Source organism: Schistocerca americana, chromosome 2 (genome assembly GCF_021461395.2).
Source record: "Schistocerca americana isolate TAMUIC-IGC-003095 chromosome 2, iqSchAmer2.1, whole genome shotgun sequence".
Lineage (NCBI taxonomy): Eukaryota > Metazoa > Arthropoda > Insecta > Orthoptera > Acrididae > Schistocerca > Schistocerca americana.
Genome location: NC_060120.1, coordinates 834,911,584 through 834,936,984, shown reverse-complemented (window position 1 = coordinate 834,936,984; position 25,401 = coordinate 834,911,584). Strand labels below are relative to the sequence as shown.

Here is a 25,401-nt window from a genome sequence, read left to right as displayed (position 1 = left end):
ACTTGAATAACCTTCATTTTTAAGGAGACTAACATAGTTGCTTAATGTATTGCTGCATGCCTATCTATTTTTTATAAGATGTGTTTCTGACCTACTGTCTGTTGAGTCTGAATCTGTCTAGTATTTTACATATTGTGCCCTGTGCATGTTGTGAACATTCATTCATTCATTGTGTTCCATATTCCCATCAAGAAAGGCAACCTCTGGTGATGGGGAATGAGTAGAAGTATGTCATAATAAAGGAAAACAAAGTAAAGAATCTTAATCTGTACTTTTGTTTACAACTAATGAACCTATCAGTGTTTCACAATTGCTAAATGTGTATCGTAATTGGGTACATGTCGTGATCTTCTCCTCCTCCTGCTGCTGCTGCTGCTGCTGCTCACACTTGCTGTCCATCTCCTCCTCTTCCCTCCTCCTCTCTGTCCATCTTCTCTTCCTCCCTCTGTGTCTGACCTTGAGCCTTGTTTATTGTTACTGATAAAAAATATTGATTGGGAATTGAAATCACTTAAAGTAAATGGGTAAATCAGCTGGGATAAGAGACATCTCCTGCAGCTGGATCTTTGAGGATGGTAGCTTGAATTACAGTATATCACATAGTTTTAATCTGTGAACAGGTAGGATTACCAAGTATAGGATGTAGTAGTGTTGTAATTGTAATCTGATAAGCCATAAATATAACTTCCCTGTTTTCTATGAAAACTGACTGAGGAAGAAACACCACTTAGTTGTATGTACAGTATTTGTTTAAAACTATTTGTAACGAGAAAGAATGTATACCAGAGAAACAACTTGGATTATTATTTCCAGTTCCCAGCAGCTGTAGTTAAAATTGACTGTGGGAAAGAAAATGAAACTGCGGCTCTGTCAAGAAGCACACTGTTGGGCAAGCAATGTTTAGTATTCCTTAGGTTGCTGTTAAATTCAACAGATGACACTCCAGTACATGTATAAAAACACGCAGATGTTTGAATGCAATGTTAACAAAAGTTCAGAGCAGTCATTGAATAACTTTAGGTGAGTTAAGATTTCGAGCAAGTGAAGGATTGCATTTTTATTTACATAATCCATCTCTAAACTGCTTGGTGCTGTCCATGCTTATGCCACTTTAATGTTCACTAAGTAAATTAAAGAAAGCTGCTACACTGAGAAAACCTACTGCCTCATCAGTTATCTTTAACGGCAGATGATGTGTTGGTTACAAGGCAATTTTTCAGATACAGCATTTACCAACGTTTGTAAGTATTGAGGCTTTTTTACAGTAGCTTCCTATTTAACATGCAACTGTACACCTAAGTTCCACATAGGTTATAGAAATTTTCAGTTTTGAATCTAGATATTCAGATAATTTGTAGGAAGAGTGGGTGGTGAAGTAGGTTTCTAGTTTTCTTTTGAATTCCCAATTTATTGCTTTGTTGGATGGGGAGATATGAAATGGAGGCAACAAAGAAAATAAGAGCTGATGAGTGGCTTCTGATTATAATGGATTTTCCGAGAGAAGTGAGGGTAGTCTTGTGAAATGGACGTACGAGATAAGGAAAGAAATAAATGACAGGAGGATGAACGTTAAAGTATCAGTGGAAAGGAGTTTTGAGATACTGCAGCTCAGCAAGTAGATTGCAGCCAACTGTAGAAAAAAGAGGAATTTGAATTGTAACTGCAGTCACAGCTGTATGGTCCACAGTGGTACAGCAAGAAGTAGATATGAAGAGTTTATGAAAAGGCTAGGGTAGTGGAAATGAGAGAAATGGATTGACTGGAAATTTCTTGCACAACAAAGAAGAAGGAAGTAAGGCAACATGTAATGACTGTAATTAGGAAAGGAAATCTGTTGTGCATTCTACTGTCTTTAACAGGGAACCAAATAATGACTCGCTGATTTAAAGATGAGAACTCAGAATCTTAAGTGACCACTCACTGCTAGTAATGATTCTTAGAGCCAGGGGAGAATGAAGGAGCACACAAAGAGAGGAGAGAAAAACAAAGCAACTGGAAACAGAAAGAGGAAAAAAAATTGAGAAAAGTATCAAAAATTATAGGGAATGAGATACCTATTGGTGCAACCATAAGAGGAATGGAAGTTAAAGACAACTATTGTTGAAGCTACAGTATCAGAGGTTAAAGAACCAGCGACATTTAAATATGAAAGCAGATACCATGAGTCAGCAAAGGATGAGATGAGCAGAAGAGTGAAGGAAATGGGCGGGGGGAGGAGGGAGGGAAGAAGTTATGGAGGAAAAGAGAAAAAGGAATGAAAAAAAGTACTGTATAGCTTGTTGAAGGGAAAGAAGAAAGGTGTGAGTGAAAACCCTACTGTACTGGATGTCAGTGGAAGATGATAAATGATGATAAGAAATTGAAAGTGATGTGTAAAGACCTTTTACCTCGAAATGGGATAGCTGATAGCTGAGGAAAAGAGGTGTAATGAAAAGATCCATAACAACCAAAGAAAAGAAACTGAAAAGGAACTGACATGGGCTGCATGGAATCAGCAGTGGGCAGTATCAAAGAAAGAAAGGTACTGGGTGTAGATCAGATGTCAGTAGTAGAAGTAATATAAAACAAAATGAATTTTAACCCTTAGTTTTCACAGCTGTCATGGATAACATAACCCACAAGCTGACAAAGTGTTGCAGATCAAAATAAGTTAATGATCTTTGATGACAACCTGATGATCTGGGGAATAGGGAATGATGGCCCTGTTGTTTGGTTCCTTTATGTCCCAAACCAACCAATCTGGGGGAATAGAAAGATTAAGTTCAGCCGTAATTAAAGGCTTGGGCAGAGACGGTAGGACTATATGATGTGGAAATTAGTATGAGGAAAAATGAGCTCATGCTTGTGACCAGTAAGATGATGAAGACTGTCCCAGTATTTGTGGCAGAAAGAAAATGGTCGAACTCTGTAACTTCAGTTATTTCGGATGTGTATTGGAAAAAAGTGGAAGAAGAAATAATAAGTACGTCATTGAAGAATAGTAGCAAGCAGTAGTAATAGTGGGGGGGGGGGGGGGGGAGGAGAGAGGAAGGGGGGTTGTCGGGAGATTATTGTAGAACCAAGGTGTTCCACAGAGTACCATGTGAATAGTATATAAGTCCTACTATGGGCTTGTCCAGACCTATGATGCTGGAAACTGGACAATTAAGAAAAGGCTTTAAGCAAGAAACAAGAATGTGAAATGAAATTTCATACAAGCATAGTAGCTTCAACAACATTTGAAAGAATAATAAATGAAGAAATCAAGGAGATAGTAAGGGATGTAACCTTGAAAGAGTGGGTAGGATCAACAAGGCTAGTGTGGGAAGGACAGAAGAGAATATGTGATGAATATGAAGGAAGATGCATGACTCGCTGCTCCAAGGCAAAAGACCGAGGGACAAATGGTTGAAAAGAGTGGAGGAGAGTATTTGGAGTACTGGAACACTGTGGTAGCTGAGCAGTGGTAGGAGATAGGGGAAATGAAGCAGCTTATGTGGACGTTGTACCTAACCAGCGGTTGTAAATTGTTGTGCTCCTGCTGCTGCTGATGGTGATTCAGCTGAAACAAATTCTTATTGCCAATAACAAAAACCATTAAGGAGTAAATGTATTGGGAAATTTGTGTCAGAATTAAAAGATCTTTAAAAAGGATTCTCCAAGCTGTGCACTCCGTGCTTTACGCAGTGCTCTTACTGCTGGCTTGAGTCGAGCATTTCAAAAATGTCCTAAATAAACCAATACTCAAGGCTTTTGTCAACATACTTGATACCAAAAAGTATTACAAAGTGGATTTCTACTGTCAAATTAAGCATAATATGTTTATTGTGTGGTAAAATGTAGTCAGTATATGTTTTAGTTCCATTCAGCTCTTAAAATCCCACATTTTTTAACGTGATGCTGAAAGTCTGTGTTTGTTAAGAACAAACATGTTCATTTTTGGTAAATTGTGTTAAAATGGTATCATACCCAAAGTTTGTCCACTGAAGAATTGTTATTTGTATTTTATCATGATATTACATTAAGTGATGATTGTCATCAGGTAGTGGGAGTTACTTTCATATATCAGTTGTAATTTTTAACAGAGGCCTTCTGTGCCACTATCAGAATGTGAGCAACTTGAACATAGATCTGATTTGTCTCCCCTTTACTTTTAAAACTGATGTTGTTGCTACTGAGATTTATTCAGTCTCTGTTAAATGTTTTTTTTATATTAATGTTTACAATAAATGCTATGCCTAAGTTTCCTCCAGGTTATGTTCCTTGGTGGCAATACCACCACTCCAGTGCAACAGAGTAATGAAATTTCGTTCATAATGGTTGAAATCGTATTTCACTGTGAACCTTGGGTTTGCTGTAACAGCAGTTTAATATTTTGCACAAAAAACTAAATGTTGTTAAGCCAAAATAAAAAGGGGTGTTACGGGGAATGGATTGTGTGAAATGTACATTCTGAACAAAAAGAAAGGATTTTCATTTTAAAAATGTAGAGAAATCATTTTGTCATTTATTCTCAGTATGTGCTTCATGTTTAAAACAATAAGTCCTGGCCGTCCCCCCCCCCCCCCCCCCCCCCCCTTCCCCCTCCTCCCATTTTTATACGAAAATACTTTTTGATGTAAGTTGTTAATCGATAATTCAAAAAGTATGTTAATCACAAACAATTTTTTTTTAAATGTGATAAGTACTTTTATATTCACATAATCCTCAAAGTTTATTTGTAACTTGAAACTTACATTAAATGTGCATCCATTTGAAATGGATTTTTTATGCATTGTACGGTTTTTAATTTTCTGATTTCTCTTCTTTCTGTGAATTAATAGTTTGTCTGTTTCCCACTGGTTTGCACTGCTAACTGTGTTATGGCATTTTCTGGACTTGTCTGATCAACAAAGTCTTTTCCTCTTCTTTTTTTCGTAGTGTATTGCATTGCTGATTTTGATCTCTGAACTCTTGTATTTTTAATCGTTCACTTCAAATTTCTTTCAAAGGAATTTGTTTCTGAATGTGTAGAAGTCACAGGTTCTTCTTGTTAAGTATATATAAAATTAGTTCATGTCCTTACCTCTGTCATCCACAAACCATGTAAGGTACTTTCACTTACATATAACTACAGTCATACTCTGCAAACCACCTTGAATTGTATATCAGAGGGTACTTACTGTTGCACCACACATTAGGTTCCTTCACTTTCCATTTGAGTATGGAGCGCAGAAAGAATGATTGCTTAATTGGTGGAATTGCACTAATCTTGTCTTCACTGCCCCTTTGGGAGCAATTTAGAAGGGGCTAGTATATTCCTAAGTGCCCCATTTTAAAGTTGGTTCTTGAAATTTTGTAGGTAGCCGTTGACACCTTATTTTCAGTCATCTGCCAGTTGAGGTTTACAGCATTTGTGTAATGCTTTCCTGTGAGGAAGTGTAGCTTGTGACCATTCATGCTGCCGTTTGTATCTTTTCTGTATTCTCTGTTAGTTCCATTTGGCTGGAGTTTTATTTATGTCAGGAAGAATGGATGTCTTTTGCTTTTCAGGTTCTTAGTCTACCAGTTAGCTTTTATATTATTATTATTATTTTGTTAACCCTCCCCCCCCCCTCCCTCTTACCCTCTGCCCTAAGTAGTTGTGATGATTTGCATGTACTGTTTTCTGTCAAATTCCTATTTCAGCAATGTGTATGTCTCTGTAAGAGCCAACTGGCTAAATATTGTAACCAAGTGGTGTATGAAAGTTCTAATAGAAATGTTTTGTTGCATTGTAACACACTGTAACATGCTCGAAAGTTAGATTGGAAGTTCTCGCTGCTACGTGCGTTGATGGGAATTTAGATAATTGATTTATATATAGTAATTTGTTTCCAATTTTCTTGAGACCTACTGAGTAATTTCTATAAGTTCCTTGAACTGACTGAAGCTCTGCCTATTTTTTTCAATAAAATAGTGTGACAGGTTGAATTTTTTCTGTTAGAACATCATTTGCTACTTTTGCTTTCCTTGGTCTGTGGAATTGTGTGTCTTTCTTCAAGTGGAATCTCATCTGTTGCATTCACAAGTTGGGTATTAACCATTTGTTTCCCAGTAAATATTGTTGTATCCTTCATGACTGTGGAGCTGTTTCAGTTTCTTAAAATTTGATCCTCTAATAATAGTTTCGCAGACTAGATTTGATGTAGGGTAATTACTGAGTTTAAAAAGTTTGTTTAGGTGAAATATGGGAGATTTTAATGACAGTGTGCACTCTTAACATCATAGTGTCATATTAATCTTTCCTGCTGTTTTAGTTGTAACCTGATCTTGTTATAAAGCTTAATTATAATTGCATAGTAAGAGTACTTTTGTGTTTGTATGTGTTATACATAGGCTTGTCTTCCTCTATGCAGGATGTAAATCATAACAGTACTAAGTTCTCTTAATGGACTTGCTCTCAAAACCAGTGATGAAGTCAATGGAAACGGTGAGGGCGAACCCAACTGTGAGTACAATCTGTTTAAGCCATTACCACTGAAAATATTTTCTCTTGAATATTATCAAATAAAAAAAGTAGTATTTTGTGAAGCACATTATAATTCAGAAGTGTAATCTTATAATTTTCTATAGTCTCAGACGACTGGCCAGCTCCGTACTATTACTTCAGCTGTTGGTCATGCCCAGACGAGGGTTCTGACTTCCGGAACCTCTATAGCACATTCAGCAAATTCATCACTAATTGGTCAGGCGACACAGGGGACCTTAAAACAAGGTGAAAAGTTTATTTTTGTATTTGCACTAAAATGTGATTGATTGTAATTTTTGCTAATTTAAGTATGTACCAAAATTAACAAAAAATCCTGAGTTTGTTCACAATTTGTGACAATAATAAAACATTATGTGTATGCATCCTTTGTTCTATACCTTATTCTTTCTCTGATTCTCTGTAAACTGATTTCAGTGAGTGTACCTCGGACTAACGTGGTGACAACATGTTCGGCCAATAATACTATCACACTCACGCAAAGTGCATCCTCCATGATGAGTCCTCGTCCCCATGTGACAGTGGCATCTGCTGTGGCTGTAAATGCTACAACAGCGTCGTATCATGTCCCCCGAGGTAATACGTTATTTCTTGTTCAGGTATTTCTGAGTCGGTATCTTCGTGGGAAGTGTTTAAGATTGTCTGTTTAATTAGTGATCCTTGCGAATACAGTGTACATATATATTTAAAGAAGAATCATGGGTCGATGGCTGTTCAGGCATTGTTCAGTGTCTCTTCACAGCAGGAGTAAAATCTTGAATACTGATCTCAGATTATTATTCTGAAAGTACACTATGCTGAATCAGTGTAAAAGAAAATACTGTTTTGTTTTTAGGAGCTGCAGCTGTGGCTAACATTGCAGCACCTCGTTCTGCAGTGGCTACGCCAATAGTAAGAGCTACTACACTGCAGACAGCTGGTTCAACCCATTCAACAAGGTATATCCAAAGTATATAGCCTGGTAAAACTCTCAAGTTCTTTCATTTTGTACAGAGAACTTTAGTATAAAATACCGCGAAAATTTTAAAAAATCAGTTTTTCTGAAAGCAGTGACATGGGTATTATATTGTTGCACTCGAGCTGAATAGGACAAGAAAACCTATTTTATTAGTATGCAATGGGATACCACCATGAAAAGGAGAAAAGGTGTATGGGGGCGTGTCACATGTGCAAAATTGTTGCTGCAGGTAGCTACTGTGTGCTGTAAAATAATTTAAAAATGTATTTTTTCTGTTATGAATTGTTCAGAAGTAACAAATAATTGGTTTCATTTTTTTGAAGCAGTACTGGCTCTAAGTACCATGACTGCACGTGAGTTGCGATTTTCTCTGAAACATGATACAGGTATTTTTGCCATAGAACTTCTCACACATTATTTGTTCATTTAGAACCCAGCTTTTCAATAATTGTTATTCTCGTACCAGTTACTTTTCTCCATTTTTTTCCCCTTTTTTAACTCAGAAATGGTAAGATAGATACTGCGTATAGGAGAATTAGAGACCTTTGGAGAAAAGAGAACCACTTGTATGAATATCAAGAGCTCAGATGGAAACCCAGTTCTAAGCAAAGAAGGGAAAGCAGAAAGGTGGAAGGAGTATATAGAGGGTCTATACAAGGGCGATGTACATGAGGACAATATTATGGAAATGGAAGAAGATGTAGATGAAGATGAAATGGGAGATACGATACTGCGTGAAGAGTTTGACAGAGCACTGAAAGACCTGAGTCGAAACAAGGCCCCCGGAGTAGACAACATTCCATTAGAACTACTGACAGCCTTGGGAGAGCCAGTCCTGACGAAACTCTACCATCTGGTGAGCAAGATGTATGAAACAGGCAAAGTACCCTCAGACTTCAAGAAGAATATAATAATTCCAATCCCAAAGAAAGCAGGTGTTGACAGATGTGAAAATTACCGAACAATCAGTTTAATAAGTCACAGCTGCAAAATACTAACGCGAATTCTTTACAGACGAATAGAAAAACTGATAGAAGCCGACCTCGGGGAAGATCAGTTTGGATTCCGTAGAAATATTGGAACATGTGAGGCAATACTGACCTTACGACTTATCTTAGAAGAAAGATTAAGGAAAGGCAACCCTACGTTTCTAGCATTTGTAGACTTAGAGAAAGCTTTTTACAATGTTGCTTGGAATACTCTCTTTCAAATTCTGAAGGTGGCGAGGGTAAAATACAGGGAGTGAAAGGCTATTTACAATTTGTACAGAAAGCAGATGGCAGTTATAAGAGTTGAGGGGTATGAAAGGGAAGCAGTGGTTGGGAAGGGAGTGAGACAGGGTTGTAGCCTCTCCCCGATGTTATTCAATCTGTATATATTGAGCAAGCAATAAAGGAAACAAAAGAGAAGTTCGGAGTAGGTATTAAAATCCATGGGAGAAGAAATAAAAACTTTGAGGTTCACCGATGACATTGTAATTCTGTCAGAGACAGCAAAGGACTTGGAAGAGCAGTTGAACGGAATGGACAGTGTTTTGAAAAGAGGGTATAAGATGAACATCAACAAAAGCAAAATGAGGATAATGGAATGTAGTCGAATTAAGTCGGGTGATGCTGAGGGAATTAGATTAGGAAATGAGACACTTAAAGTAGTAAAGGAGTTTTTCTATTTGGGGAACAAAATAACTGTTGATGGTCGAAGTAGAGAGGATATAAAATGTAGACTGGCAATGGCAAGGAAAGCGTTTCTGAAGAAGAAAAATTCGTTAACACAAGAGTGTAGATTTAAGTGTCAGGAAGTCGTTTCTGAAAGTATTTGTATGGAGTATAGCCATGTATGGAAGTGAAACGTGGACGATAAATAGTTTAGACAAGAAGAGAATAGAAGCTTTTGAAATGTGGTGCTACAGAAGAATGCTGAAGATTAGATGGGTAGATCACATATCTAATGAGGAGGTATTGAATAGAATTCGGGAAAAGAGGAGTATGTGGCACAACTTAACTAGAAGAAGGGATCGGTTGGTAGGACATGTTCTGAGACATCTAGGGACCACCAATTTAGTATTGGAGGGCAGCGTGGAGGGTAAAAATCATAGAGGGAGACAAAGAGATGAATACACTAAGCAGATCCAGAAGGATGTAGGCTGCAGTAGGTACTGGGAGACGAAGAAGCTTGCACAGGATAGAGGAGCATGGAGAGCTGCATCAAACCAATCTCAGGACTGAAGACCACAACAACAACAACAACAACAACAACAACAACTCAGAAATGGTCACAGTCAGTGACAGCCAGTATCTTCACGAGAAAAGTAACATCAGAATTTTCTTGTTATAACCATATGGCAGTTAGTAAAGATCGATATTTTGGTAATTTCAGAGTTCAAAAGATTTAAGGTGCAAAGGAAAGCTACCACCAAATCCCAAAAGCTGATTGGTTTGAATCTGGTTGGTAACATGCAATTTTGTTTATGTTGGGTTTGTGTAGAAGGTGCTCGACTTGTTAAACAGTGGTGTCTGTCTGTGGAATGTTCTATTTGCAGTTGTGTGAATTGCATATTTCTTCTTTCTCATTGCTGTGCTGTGATATTGGGTTGGATGATGAGTATATTGGTGAAATACCAGAATTTTATTAGAGCAGAGATTATGCTAGTTTATTATTTCATAGCTTTCCTAAATCACTTTGTAGGTGAATTACACAATGGTTTCTTCATCAAACAGCAGCTCAATTTCTTCTTCCATTTTGTTGTTGGTCCTGAAAAAATGCTCTCATGTTCGGAGCACACCTGTAAAAAGAGGCCGTTAATTCCTTTAACAGCAAGAAACAAATTAACTGTTTTGCGCGTTACTCGCTATTTTTAATATAAAGGCCATAACACCTAACAGGGAACATCACACAAGACTATATTGGCAATTACTAACATCACAATGTGGAATTTTCTGACACCATTTCTTTGCAGTTTTGTTTCAGGAATCAGAGCAATGAACCCTGGCTCATTAGTTACAAGAGCTGGTAGTCCTGCAGCTTCAGTGGTGACTGGTACAATGTGGCTTGGTGGGACTACTGTTCAGACAACTACCATAACAACACCGAAATCAGTGTCACCTCGACCACTGCTAACAACCACGAGGGCATCTTCAATTACAACTATACCTACATACACACAAGGTCGTCAGACATCTGTTACAGGTAACACAAACACACCAACTTGGAAACGTTATTATTGTGTCTAATATCAAACTTTCGAAACAACTTAAATTATTTTTGTTTACAGTTACTACCAGACCTGTTGCACCTCCAGGTAATAGGACACAGGCAGAATCACCACGTCCGCAGATCTTGCAGACAGCGGGTCAGAAACCATTAACTGTATCTCAGGCAGGAACCCAGGTAAGGTCTGGAAATGTTTGTTTGGTAGTCGTGATAGTACAAATGGTTTTATTCATTGTATAGCAGCATAAAAAGTGCATGTGGCCTTTTCTTTCAGCAAGTAAGTGCTATAAAACTTTCTTCTCAGAGTTGAAATGTGGGTAGATTTCGACGTTACTGCAAGAATTAAAGCAGTTGTTGAGACAGTGATTTCCCATTCAGGTGGTGTTGGATTCAGATCCTGACATGACCATCTGGATATGTTTATCAAATCAGTTAAGACAAATGGCAGGATGCTTTCTTCAAAAATGACAACTAATTTCCTCTTCTATCCATTTTGCATCAGACTTGTGCTCAGTCTCATATGATAAAATAACATCTAGTTGACACTGTAAAAGTGTGACAATCTGACTGGAAAATCTAATTGTCTTAGAAAATACAATCAACCATGTCTTAATACTAAGTGTTACTTAAGGCTTTCATGACAGATTACATTGCTTGTCTGAAAAAGGGAAGCACCCAGAAGACTTGGTCAGATGTCAGTTTAACTTCGTACATTTACGTACAGTGGGCAAATATGTAGATGATTGGAATTGCGATTCTCTGTGACACGTAGAACAGCCGTCAGTGTGTATTAGTGATGTTTTTGTGTTTTCCCAAGCCTGGTAGGTTACATAAGGGGCATAGTGTCAGTTGTTGTATGATTTCTTTGAAGGACACAAAGGTGCCACGTAGTTCTGAGAGGTAGCATTATGAGCACCTGACAGAGATTGAAAGGGATCTCACTGTGGGTCTCCGTTTGCCCAGCTGGTCGAATCGTGCACTATCCAGACATTCAGATGTGACTGTGGCGTGATGTTGGACTGCACAGGAACATGAGTGCAGGTGAACTCATCAGGGTTCTGGTTGGCCATGTCTGACCACTAGAAGGGAGAATTGCAGTATTGTGCACTAAGCATATTGTAACCCCTTCACATTTGTGTCTGCCATCTGAGAACAAGTAATGGAGTCCCTGTAACAGTATGTCAACCTGCACCTGTGGAGAATAGTGTCAGCCAATCTAGGGAATAACTGTCCACTGTGTTGGGTGCCACTAATGCCACAACACACAGTAATTCATTTGGACTGGTACCATGACTGGGGAGCATGGACTGCTGACGAATGGCGTCTCTTTATGTTCAGTGACAAATCATACTTCTGGACTACTCTCGATGAGTGTGGAGGTGACGTTGGGGGAGAGCTCATTCTTCCAGTATTGTGGAAAGGAACAGTGATATTACTTCTAAGGTCGTGGTATGGTGAAGAACCATTAGATGTGCCTTCAGATCTTATCTGGCAGTAGTTGAAGGAAATCCTGGCAGCACAGCGGTGCGTCATGGACATTCTGTCTCTTCATGTATTCTCTCTCTTGCGACAGTGTTGTGGGGACATTTTTAATAGGATGGTGCCCGTTCCCACAAGCACATGCCTATGAACTCCCTTTGTGATGTTGTCGCATGCTTATGGCGAATGAGATCCCCAGATCTGTCCCCAAAAGAGCGTGAGAGACCAGCTCGGATGTCGACTCCGTCCCAGTGCAGGTCCAGGCTATCGAAGATCAGTTACAACAGTTATGAGCAAACGAGTTGTGGGCGAGCTTTCCTCAGAAGAGGATACAGTGGCTTTTGATATCTATCTCAACTGAATCGGTGCATGCATTAAATTTGACTCAGTTTTGTAATCACTGGCATAGCATTACATACCCTCTCAATTTGCTGTGCCTTGCAACTAGTGCATGTCAGACAATGTGCTGGGTGCTACAGAAAAGTGAATAACAGAAAGGAGTGGGCGTCTTGCTGCCATATGTCAGCAGTGCATCTTTGAAAACGGGGAGAGTAGTGAAGAAATATGACTTAAATGCATTTTCTATCTGCCAAAGAAGCGTGGAGCTCTACTAGGCACTGCTAAAGATAATTTTGGTTTGAGAATTTCTGTGACTGATAAATTCCCTGTAGCTATAAGAAGTCTTACAATGGGCAGAATTGTTGTACTGTGGAATACAGATGGGTTGAACATAGATTATGTATGCTGTGGCTGTGAATTGTCTCAGTACAGAGCACAGAGTGACCTACAAAGGTAATAACATTTTCTCGTTGATTTCTTCATACTGAAACAATGTAATAAAAGAAGCTGTTGAAATGTGCGACCCTGTAAATATCTTGAACAGATCTTCACATTACCTACTTAGCACAGTGTGGACTCCAGCACTGTAAATGTTGGTCATGGTGACCACAGCAATGGTGACTTACATATTCGAACAGCTGTGGTGGGGAGGTTGCCTCATCATCAGACCTGTAGTTTAGCAGAGGCAGCTGGGATGGATTGGCGGCAATGCACGGGAGGAATGACAGCCTTGTGCGTGCGTGCGTGCGCACGCCAATGCAGTGTCATCCAGCAGGTAGCGTGGTAGCTCAGTCCTTGACAAACCAGGAATATTTCAGTACTGGCATTGAATTTGGTGCCTTCACACTTGTGCATTTCCCACTCAGACTGGTGTGTGTGTGTATATATAGGATGCTGTGTTGGTACCTTAGTTTTTTCTACATCACGTGATAATGTCAGTTAGTTGCACCAATGTAATATTTTGGAGATTACACAACAATATCAGAAGTTAAGCGGAGAACAATTTCTATGTATCTTAATAGGCTTTAAGAGTAATAGTGATCGAGACATTTCCATATATGAAAACTATGGCTTAGTGGGAACATCCCTGAATATTTGGAAATATTTGTGCTATGTAGCTATCAACTTTATTTTATTAAGTTTTTGGGTAAACAGGAGAATGTATTCTTGTTTGTAAGTGCACAATTTATGCTATTTCCAGGCAAATTTTTAATAGCAGTTGCACAGTTTTGTGTAATATGCATGAGTTTTCTTACTGTCAGTAACAGGTAATGTAGCAGTGTGTTAATTCAATTTATTGTTTATATTGTAAGCTGAAAAAACAGAAACACTAGAAGTGCATATGGGAGAGGATTAACTATGGTTGCCGCTGACCTCATGTTGCTGCCAACGTGAAATCGTGTATTATTTTGTTTGAATGTCTTCAGTTGAGATGGTGTACTATTACTATGTAGTTAGTAACATTGTGAATGACAGAATTACGTGACACTAAGGTTAAGGCCCTGGATTTGCATTAAGTGGGAGTCTAGTTTACACAGTTTCCCTCAGTCATGTCGCGATTGGTACTTTTGAAAGGTAACGGTCGTTTTCCTTCTCCATCCTCATCCTCCATCAGTCATCTCAGTCTCAATGACCTTGTTGATGGACATTAAACTTGTATTTATCTCCCTTCCTCTTCATTTAAGAAATTTTGGTAGAGGGACTTAAACTGCAAATGTTATGTGATTGTATTTATCTTTGGTTCCAGAAACCACTCTAAACATTGCGTGTAATTGTTAGAATTTTGCAGAAATGGCCACTCCAGTAGATATATTTGAGAAAAAAAAATGATACTTTGTTTACGGAGACAGTTGTTTGTTTGTTGTAAGGAACAATTTTTCATTTTTGACACAATCACCTTTTTTATGATGCTATCATCAGTTTCAGCCTTCAAAGGCCATCTCCAGATGCTACAATAGAGAACAGAAAAGCTTAAATTAAGGTCTGCAGCAAGTGCAATTGTTTTCACTAGGTCTACTTGTGGGCTTAATAAAGTCTACTGACATGCATATGGTTCATATCTGTGGTGCATTTGATGAACTAATGTTCCCACATTGTCAACTAAACATAAAATCAGAAATCAGGAAATTACATATTTGAAAACAGATGTAGCTTTCCTTCCCTACTGTAGATATGTTTAAAATCAGTGTGTTATGTTACAGCATAAAAAATAATTTGTTAATTCCTTCCTAAAGGTAGAAAGAGATGTACGTTGGAGAAAGTTGGAAAGGAGGTGCAGGAGTTCTTCAGACTCCAGTTTGAGATGGACCCTCTTGCACCTGCTGCAAGGATGAGGAAAGATAACTATTACGATTTTGAAATTAAAAAGCACATTCAGTTAGGAACTTTAGTATTTGAATAATAGTTCAGTTTCAGTTTGCACTGTTGTATTCAGGAACACATTTTCTTGCAGTCTGTAACAGCAGTTTTATTGTCCAGATTCTAAGTAAAATTTTAGTCTTCATGTAAATTGATGTATCATGTAATCAAAAATGTAAGGAATCCACACACTATAATTTTTTCCCCTTAATATTTTAGTAGATTTATCAATTACCTATGAATGTTGTAGCAGTTGGCCACTCTCCAAACCGAGCAGTCTCTGCTATGATTGTTGAAAAGCGTGTTATTTCCCGCATAGTTAAACGTTATTTCATGCAAAATAACACTGAAATATTTAGAAGAGTCTAGTATACTGCCACTTCTTTGTTTAATTAACTCTATTTTCGGTATGTCTAATACTTTAATGACTTTGCTAGTACCCCGCAGTTGCTTGTATAAATCAGTGTGTGCTATTCAGTTCAAACCCCCCACCCTGCTCCCTCCCTTCCAAAAAACACTTCACCCTGTTCTTAACTGAGGCTGTTGTTTTCGAGTGTTGTCATAAGTTACGGGATTGTTGTTCATTTAAATTTCTTTTCTTCACTACATTTCATGAGATTGTCTAATGTGAAACTAATAATCTTGATTGCTTACCCTTCCCATGTGTCAGCTGTCTAGTTTTCTAATTTCTTTGCTGGGTCAGATTCACGAGTGTAATGGAAATTAGAGAGTTCAAATTATACACAACAGCATTAAATGAAAACGATAGTGGCCTTGATTGTACCCGAGAAGACATTTATTTTGTGAGTAATGCCGTAGATTAATATTAGTAATTTATTCATCTAGCGATCATTTTACAGTTATAAAGTATTTGTCAGCTTAAAACAAGGAAAGACATAAGTCATGTACTGGTATTGGAATATTCACACATTCTTGATGAGGAAGGGACAGGTGGTCTGCTGTGGTTTTGCCGAAGGAATTGCCCTGACATTTGCCTGAAGTGAAGTGGTAACACCATGCAAAACTTGAGTCAGTATGGCTGGACAGACTCTGCTATCCTTTAAAGTCTGAGGCCAGTCTCTTAACAAATGCGCTTCAGAATTTCGTCATGTCTCCATTACCATTCTTTTATTTTTGTATGTACTGGGACAAGCTAGCCATTTAATATGAAAAATAATTGGACACTGTCAATTTAATCTCCTGTGTATATACCTAATTTATGTGATGACTGTGCAGCTGTAAGGTATAAAAGAGAGACTGCTGTCTAAACTTGTAGCCATTCTGGTGCAGCCTACTATATCTGTTTCTTGTACTTGAAGAACTGAATAATCATACAAAGCAAGGTCTGCCAAAACCAGTAACTTTTGCAGCTCCATGTAGCCTGCTGTTGCTGATTAACTGCTATGAAATTAAAAGGCCTTTTACATAGTACCAAAGTTGGATGTTCTCTGAATGTGTAAATCATTTTGTAAATTTGCGCATGGTGCACTAAGTATAAAGCTGCTCGTCAGGAGAGAGGCTGAGCTTACTTTTTTGAAACCTTACACTCATAATTAATTTGTTTAGTTCAGTGATGTCTTCCATATTCAAATGACTTTGTTGCTAATGCCATATTAACTATTATTTATTTATTCATTATTAATTCCTTTAGCTCCTTATGTGAAGCAAAGGGATGCAACCAAGGATCGCCATCTTGTTCTATCTCCTACTAGTATTTTCACTTCTTCCCATCCTATTCCTTGCTGTTGGCCTTCTGCTTCAACTGATCGTCTCCACATGATTTTGGGCCTGCCTTGTCCCCGTCGTCCCTGTGGGATTCAATAGTGTTTCCTATGCAATACGTTCATTTGGTCTGCTAAGTGTATGTCCTAACCATCTCCACTTCCTGCTTCTTATTTGCAACTCAATTGGCTTCTAGCTGGTTCTTTCCCAGTGTGTTTCATTAGAGACAACATTTGGCCACCGTAACCCCAGGATATTGCTCAGACATTTGTTGTTGAATGTCTGCAGCCTATGGATTAGCTTCGCTGTCACTTTCCATGTTTCACATCCGTATAGAAGCACAGATTTTACATTACTTTCAAATATCTGCAGTTTGGTCCTCAGTGTTATTTCCTTCAATCTCCAGATAGAACTGAGAGCTGTAAAAGTGGCTTTGGGTTTGTTGGTGCAGCTGTTAATGTCCTCTGTTGCACCACCATGCGGTGTAATTATGCTGCCAAGGTAGAAAAACTTACCCGCACTTACTATTACCTGGCTCCCAAGCTTAAGCTCTGCTGTGTTGTTGTCATTTGCCTGCATGTCTTTAGTTTTTTGGGTATCAGTTTAAAGGTCATGTGCAGAGTCTAGGTCTTCTAGATGTGTTCCATTGATCTTTTTTATTCCTGACACTTTATCCATTGCTTGTGTCATTACAAGATTCTGTACTATGTTAAATACTATCGGTGAGAGCATGCAGCCTGCTTATCTCCTGTTTTCACTGATATTGGATCTGAAATCAGACATTGATGTTGAACATGGCATGTGTAGTTCTCATACATGTCCTTGACAAGCAATTATTTTCTTTGGAATTCCAAAAGTTTGCAGTGAGCTCCGTATTTTATACTGTCAAAGGACTTTTCAGTCCACAAACAGTGTATAAACCAGTGACTGGTATTCATATGAACGTTCAGCTATTATTCTCGAGGTGTTTTTCTGGTCAACACAAGAGCGACCTCCGCTGAATCTCACTTGTTCTCTTCTTATTTTCTTGTCTACATATGCTTTTATCCTGTTTAGGATTATTTGTGAGAGAATTTTGCTTGGGATTGACAGGAGGGTGATTTCTCTCGAATTATCACAAACTGATAGGTTCCTTTCTTGAGCTTGACGAGCAAACATTTGTTCTAATCATTCAGTACTTTTTCATTCAGCCGTATGGCTGACAGGAATGTATGTAAAATTTCTGCTGTTACAGAGCAATCTACTTTAAGTTAGTATGGACCGATGTTGTCAAGGCACGGAGCTTTTCCATTTTTTATTTATTGGACTGCTCTAGCGATTTATTCTTTCGATGGCGGTTCTACCTTAATTGGCATATCTTGCGGGAATCCCTCCCCGCCCACATTCAGTTGATTTAGTGTCATCTGTAACGTCGCAGTTCTGCACTTCGTCTTCTCGATTTGTGATCCTTACTTGTTATTGATTGGCACATCACTCCCAAATTTCTTATTAGACAGTTTCCTTGTGATGTTATATAGTATCTTGTTATCGCCTCTGTTAGCCGCTGCTTCCACATTAGCTGCAAGATTATTGATGAAGGTTCTTGTATCTTTTCTGAAACTCCTCTACCATTCATTCTATTTAATATGCGGAGATCCTGTTGGATTTCTTCTTTTACTTCCTTTGTCTGTGCACAATGTAGTTTAGAGTTTTGGCTTCCACCTCTGCTGTATTGCATATTAACTAGCTTTAGTTTATTTCAGAAGATATTAAAAATTATTGAAACTGTAATGCTTAAATATAACACAAGAGTCTCAAGTGCAGGATAAATTTGTTCTGATTTTTCATTAATTTGTTTCAATTCACAGCTTCATATTGCTGATGGGAGCTATTTCAAGGCTGCTGCTGTCACAGTTCCATCTTCTGTACCATCTTCAGTGCCAGGAACAACAAGTACAACACAAGTGCTAACTACACGGACACAAACACAGGCTGCTTATAGCAATAGTACTGTTGTGGCATCTGCAGTGCAGTTTTCCACATCTGCAGCTTCTCACGGAACAACAGTGTGTGGAACAACTGTTAGGGTACCAAATCAGGTTCCACATTCCTCACAGAGGGTAACATCCACTGTGCTTTCTCCTCCTTCACAGAGGACAAGTGGCCCTGTGACACCCAGTCAGGTTTCCAGTGGACAGCAGGCAACTTCACGTGTAAATAGTGTTGCAACACGACCGGTAACTCTACCACAACAAACTGTTTCACAGCCTGTGGTTGCCTCGACGCACTCCGGTACTGTAGGTAGTCGATCGTCAGCAGGAGTAGGTGTTACCAGTCAGCAAATCGTCAGCACTCAGATCCAGCCACAGCAACAGTCGCAACAGTCATCACAACAGCTGCAGTCTCAGCACTCGCAGCTGCAGCAGCCGCAGCAGACACAACAATCACAGCAGCAGGCCTCGCAACAGCAACAGTCACAACAGGTGGGACGTACATCAGTAGCATCAGGCTCTGTCGGCACCCACACGAGACTTGCGGTTGCTCCGGCTCCATCGCCATCACGCACAGTAACTGCCCAGCCTTCACAGAGCAGGGCTGTAGCACCAGCTGCTGCAGTCATAGCAGCGTCTAGTGTGGCACGACTTGGGCAGGCAGTTGCACCATCTAGTGTGGTTTCGCTACATCCGGTGGTTGTCTCCGGTACAACGGGTGCTACAGGAACAGTACCACTAAAACCTGTTACACATGCACAGATCGCTGCAACAACGGGAAGAACGGGGACACCACATCAGAATGTCAGTCATAAGGTAAGCTCTGATTGTATGACAGTTATTGTGTGCACATTTCTTACGTGTATGACAAGGAGATTTATGGACCTGGACGCACTGATTTTCTTCACACTTATAAGATTTGATGGTGTGTGCCCGGACATCGTTTCTAAAGCAATATGATGTAATAAAAAAAAAAAAAATTCTCAAAGAGCTGCCTTGGAAGAACAGATTTCTGAGCACTGTGAAGTACAGAACATTATGTCCTTCAATGAGTTTGTTGGTAGCTCAGCACATAGAATAATTTGATTGTAATCATATAGTTGCCAGCCCAGATTTTGGTAGTAGCTGTATTAATTAACAAATTGAAATGTTAATTAAGAAATATGGAATCATATTTTTTGAATAAAAATCTTTCTATATTTAATTACTTATTGCATGGATTAATTACAATTTGATGCAGACATGCAAAATGCTTTTGAAGTCCAGCAACTTGAAAAAGAAGAGTGCTGAGAAAACCAGGCATTTATACTGTTGTCTTACCGGCACGTGTGTGTGTGTGTGTGTGTGTGTGTGTGTGTGTGTGTGTGTGTGCGTGTGTGCACGTATATACGTACACCACACACTAAAGAAGAATAAGCTTCAAGGTTTATTTTTTATTTTAGTTCCTTGTTAGATTAGAAATTTTACAATGATGGTGAAGGAAAGTATAAGTATCCTAAAATAGTGAGAGAGGGGTTCGTGAGCAATTTTACTCACAATTGGGTTGCATATAGAAAAAAAATCTAAAGTATTCTGGCGTGCAGAGTGGTATGCTGCAAGCAGGAAAGTACCAATTTTTCTTTCACACCTGATTTTTCAGTAAATTGTCTTGTTTTCTCCAAAGAAATCGAAACTTGGGTTGGATGCTGCTTTTTCATGAGATTCATCTATGAAAAAGATGAGATAAAGAGATATAAATCAGAACTAAATTGTTAATACAGAAAGAGTATTTGTAGCAACAATATTAATGACAAAAAATTGTAGTAGACTGCAGCTTACCTGAATATGAATAATCTTCAGTGTGTTCCCACTCAGATACTTTCTTTCTGATCCAGACTCATTGAATTCTTTCTCTTAGGTTCCAAAATTTCGTGCTCATTCAATGTACATGACATATTTGTACCAGAATTAGAGCAAACTGCAAAACGTAATGAAAGCACACATGAAACCCAAGACAACTCGAGCATAAAATGGCTTAGTCAGCTGAGGCAGCAACTATTACATTCGCTACAGTTTTTTTCCAAACTATTTCTAGAAATTGACAAAAGAACACAGCACCTGTCAAGGGACAGGTAGCGAGACATTCGTACATTGTTCTCGTTCTAAATAAGTACAGTTTTTGAGCATAAGCTGGCTTATACATTGAGAAAATCATGGCCTGATATAAACACGGACGTGATCTTTTGAACACTGTGTTATGGTGAGAGGTTTGCTAGGGCCAGTCAATGAACAAAAATTGTATACATCGACACTGTCCAGTCTCCAGAAATAAAAAAAGTATTTGATTTTGTGTTTGATATTTTGCATTTCTGTACTTTACTTTATTGCTTTTTAATGCGAGTAGTGATTATAAATAAAGACATTATTTCTATAAAAATTTCGATATTGTATTTGTTAATTAAAATTCCAGTTTATTAATAAACATGGAATTAAAAAAGTATAAAAAGAAGTATGCTACTTGTGAGATTCAAAGCAGGAATACAATCACATTGTGCTATGAACCGAGCTACTATCAAACTTGTTGCAGGTCATAATGTTCTGTGTTTAATAGCACTCAGAAATCTTGGGTCTTCAAAAGCTATTTTTTCAATTTGTTTTCAGAATTGTACCATACTGCTTCAGAAAATTGATGTCGGGACACTGCGCCTCAAGTCCTGTATGTGTGTGGGGAGAGCCACTCTCTAATATCCAGTTATAAGTAAAGACTGCTTACTGAAGGTGTTAATGCAGATTTATCATTGCATCTTGAAGTGATTTGCTGCAGAACTTTATCCAAATTTAGAGTTTTAACATAGCATATAGCATGTAGAAAGTGTGACCACTAGTTTGTTGTACCCCTTTTGCACTTAAAAACTACTCTCCCATGTAGTTGAATTATGCTTTCACATTCATACCTCTATTTTACATGTTATAAAGTCATGATTCTCATATATGCTGTGGGAACATACTTAAACTAGATTATTTAAGCTCAAACTCAATACTGATAACTGATTTTTGAATTGTTTGGGCATGGAAACAGAAGAACAAGGCAGTGCATAACATGCACTACTTTCTGGATTGTCAATGATTAAAGTTGCAAGAAAAGGAAATAAAAGGAATCGTTGAATGATTGTTACTCGGCAACACCAATATTTATTCTTATCATTTCACTTCGTATTTCTGTAACTGACCAACTACAAAATATAACACATTAAAACTACTTTTAGTAATGCTGTGAATAAACTAGAGTTATAATAAGATGTCATTTGTTGTGAAAAGTTTTCAGTTCTGTAATATGTATTGCAGAACATTATTGATCTTTAATCCTCTCCTAATGTTGTGTTTTTGACTATTACTTTCCTGCCTTTCAGTCAGGATTTAGATTTTCTTGGCCAGTAGTCAACCAAACAATGCATCAGCACCTATATTTCACAAGACACAACTACTGTAATCTTCAAATAAATGCTGCTTGCCCAAAAGTGACTGTAATGGAGTGTGTCTACAGCTGAAAAGAAGAAAATTCTCATAGGTCTAAAAGTCTATAGAGCAAAACTAGACCACGAGTAAAAATTACTGCACACTAAAATAAAAAAATTAGAAACATTTTCTATGTATTTTCTCACCTTTTAACTGCTGGACACTGTGGAAAGTTTCCTCATTGATTTACTCATTTTTACTGACTTAAGTTCCTTCTCAGGTTCTTCATTTTGAAGTAGAATTGACATTTCATGTAGTAAAGTATTATTTTGGGTGAAGTCTCCATGGCATGTCCTGCACTAAAAGCTAAACCTGAAGTCTTTTTTTAATTTCCAGTCATAGAGCAAGTCATGCCAGAAAGCAGATGAACAACAATTAGTACTTAAGATTTCTTTTGCCTATAGTAAGAGATTTCACATTGCTTCTGAAGGGTAACATAAATAACTTTGTCCTTGATGAGAACATAATCTTTCAAGTTAGTGAAAAGTCAAAAAGGACAGTTTTCTACTGACGAATTCATTAGTGAGTCTAAAGAGTCAAAACATTTAGTAATTTTTGAGGCCTAGTGTACAATATGAGCTACTATGTTGTGTACAATACTTTTTTTTTTTTGCAGTATCAAGCACTCTGTTGTTAGGCTCATTGGCTTTCCACTCAGGATGATTTTCACTGCCATTTGTGGCAATCAGTTTTTCTTCTATATTCTCTAGTTCAGATTTTTTGCCAAGATTCCTATCTGATTGACATAGGATGTAAGAGTGGGTTCCACCCTGATTCAAAATTCCCTCCCTTTGATAAACCATTCTTGACTGGCACATTTATCGACTGAAGCTTATGTAAATGTAGAAAGTCTACTGATGAAGGGTAGTCATCACAGGTCATTGATCTAACAATACCAAAATGTAGCTCCTGTGGATCCTGATAGAACTTGGAAGTCAGTACATATTTGAACCCTTTATTCCACAAGTGTTCAGCTATTTCTGATGTGCTGTGTACTGTTACTCTGAGTGATTCCAATGTTCTGTTTGGAGCAAAGTACTGTCTGAAGTGGTCAGACTATGAGAAATATGCTGCAGAATTTTCTGGTGATCTGAATCCTTTCTCATACCACACAATGGTGTTTTTTAATGCAGAGCATCAGAAACATCATTTATATACTGAGTAAATTTTTCAGTTGGCTCACTATCTTGAAATCCCACGATGCTACTTTCTCTAAAACAATGTATAGCTTTTGCCATGCTATTACTAAAGAACTGGAAAGCAAGGCGACCATTCATTCGCTGAAGGGAGGTGGGATGTATGAGTGCATATGTCAACTTACTACGTGCCTTTACTCAAGCAAACCCTAGTAAATTACCAACTTCATAAACACATTCATAAAGTCCTTAGCTCATGATATCAATACCAAACAGCGAAATACATTTATCATGAAAATGGTTACTTATGCATTTCAATATACGTACTGCAACTGAAAAACCCCAAACTTTTCTGTTCTCATTAACAGGATTTTGAAAATAGCATTTGGTATTTCGCTTCTTTCCTGATATTTGCAAAAGTTTCCAGGCTAATTTGTTAAATTGGCTGTTACCACATGTAAACTCTACAATTTACAATCTGCCTGCTCCAGTTGTGTTATAGTCTGAATTAAAATTTTTGCAAACAGTTCTCCAGAAGTTGCATTTTTACTGGCATAAACTGCAAGTAGTTGTACTCAACTGTATAGCAGAGGTATGAACATGGAAACGAGAACATGATCAGCAGAGACTTTATTTTGGTCTGAAGGTGTCGTACTGCCGAAGTCTACAAATCCATCTATAAATAGGATCCATTGAACTGAATATTCTCTCAATTTAACCTCATCAAACATAATTACCCCAGTCTTTCTGTTTTCATCAGTCACTTCTCTAAAATTCTCTTTAATAGCATCTATGGCGACCTTGTTAATACCATATGTGCAATTAAAATCTTTTAAGAGCCACCTCAAATGCATATCTGAAGGAGTAGGTAACAGATTGTTTCAAGCACCATCTATAACTCTTAGGAGATTTAATATGCAATAAAATAATAGAAGCAGCTCACTATTGTATCTCATTCCTTTTTGGATCCTTTTTATGGCACTCGTGTAACACAGTATCTGCAATTACTTTTTGCTTACTGGATGAACTTCATTGCATTTACAAGTGAGTTTCTTTAGTCTACCTACTCCTGCCAGCAGCACAATTACTCTAGCCTTCTGACTTGAGTTTATTGCTTGTCCTAGCCAAGCTACTTCTTGAATTTTTTATTTGTAGTTTAAATACAGTAACTTCATCAAGTGTCCATAAACTATTGTAGACCTATCAAACAACTTGAGTTCTGCTTAAATCAGAAGTCCTAAATATTTGGTGGGTACTTTATTCACAATTTTGCAAGCATGTTTCCTTTTTGTGGGAGGTTTTCTTTTCTTTAATGGGGTAGACAAATACTTTGGCAAATTCAGGGAAATTGTGAGGATCTGAATTTGGTTTAAAGTGCCAATTTATTCTGGGCAATTCAACTTCCTTTCCATCAATAATGAATTTGTCTGTTTTTAATAGTAAATTTTCATCAAAGTGAGCATCACAGATGTACGTGTTTGTTAGCTCCTTGTGTTCTCTGGGGATAACTTTGTTCAGTTTGTTAAAATTTCCTGTTTCATTTGGGGGCTTGAAAATGCATCTTAACTCTTTGCAACTTCTATAACCTGACTTGTAACCAGGCAGAAAACAGAAAGACATTGTCATTTGAGTTTAGGAGACTGCAGAGTCAACTCTTATTTTGAATCGAAATGTTCGCTTGGCAACCACATATTTCGGTTTAATTTATAGTCAAGCATCACTAATAATCCGTACTGCTGCAGAATCGCAATATACAACTCAAAATATCAGCAAATGTTGCACGTGATAAAGAGTTCATAAACATGGACAACACAGCCCGCAAAATGATGGCAGTGCCACACAGTGCGAGATTACCACACTAACCCTATTGAGCCCATGTTATTGGAGACAAAGAGATCACACTTTCTACATCTGTATAACATGGTTTTAATTGAAGCCCTAGGTGGGAATAGCTGTGAAGATAATTTGTGGTGAAAAAAAGAGGAGAAGAATAATTGCAGTATGTATCTGAACTTGTAGGATATAAGGAGAGACTGGTGAAGTGGAAATGGTTGAGAAAAAGAGCAGAAATGACTTGCATATTAGAGATTTTATTATAGCAAATGTTGGAAGTTCAGGTTGGAATAACAATTATTTGAAAAGGATGGAATGCTACTCACCACCTAAAGGTGGTGTTGAATTACCACACACACACACACACACACACACACACACACACACACACACACATCTCTTGACTGTTGGCTC

General features: G+C 38.0%; 1 protein-coding gene across 1 annotated transcript in view; it reads left to right on the top strand.

Annotated features, from left to right (window-relative positions):
• LOC124595510 (mucin-5AC) overlaps positions 1–25,401 on the top strand; it is a 98,435-nt gene that overhangs the window by 7,211 nt on the left and 65,823 nt on the right. Inside the window, 7 exon segments of the mRNA XM_047134273.1 lie at positions 6,357–6,448; positions 6,574–6,715; positions 6,905–7,063; positions 7,323–7,425; positions 10,402–10,631; positions 10,717–10,832; positions 18,401–19,339. Of these exon segments, the coding sequence (XP_046990229.1) occupies positions 6,389–6,448; positions 6,574–6,715; positions 6,905–7,063; positions 7,323–7,425; positions 10,402–10,631; positions 10,717–10,832; positions 18,401–19,339 (1,749 nt within the window). The 5' untranslated portion in view covers positions 6,357–6,388.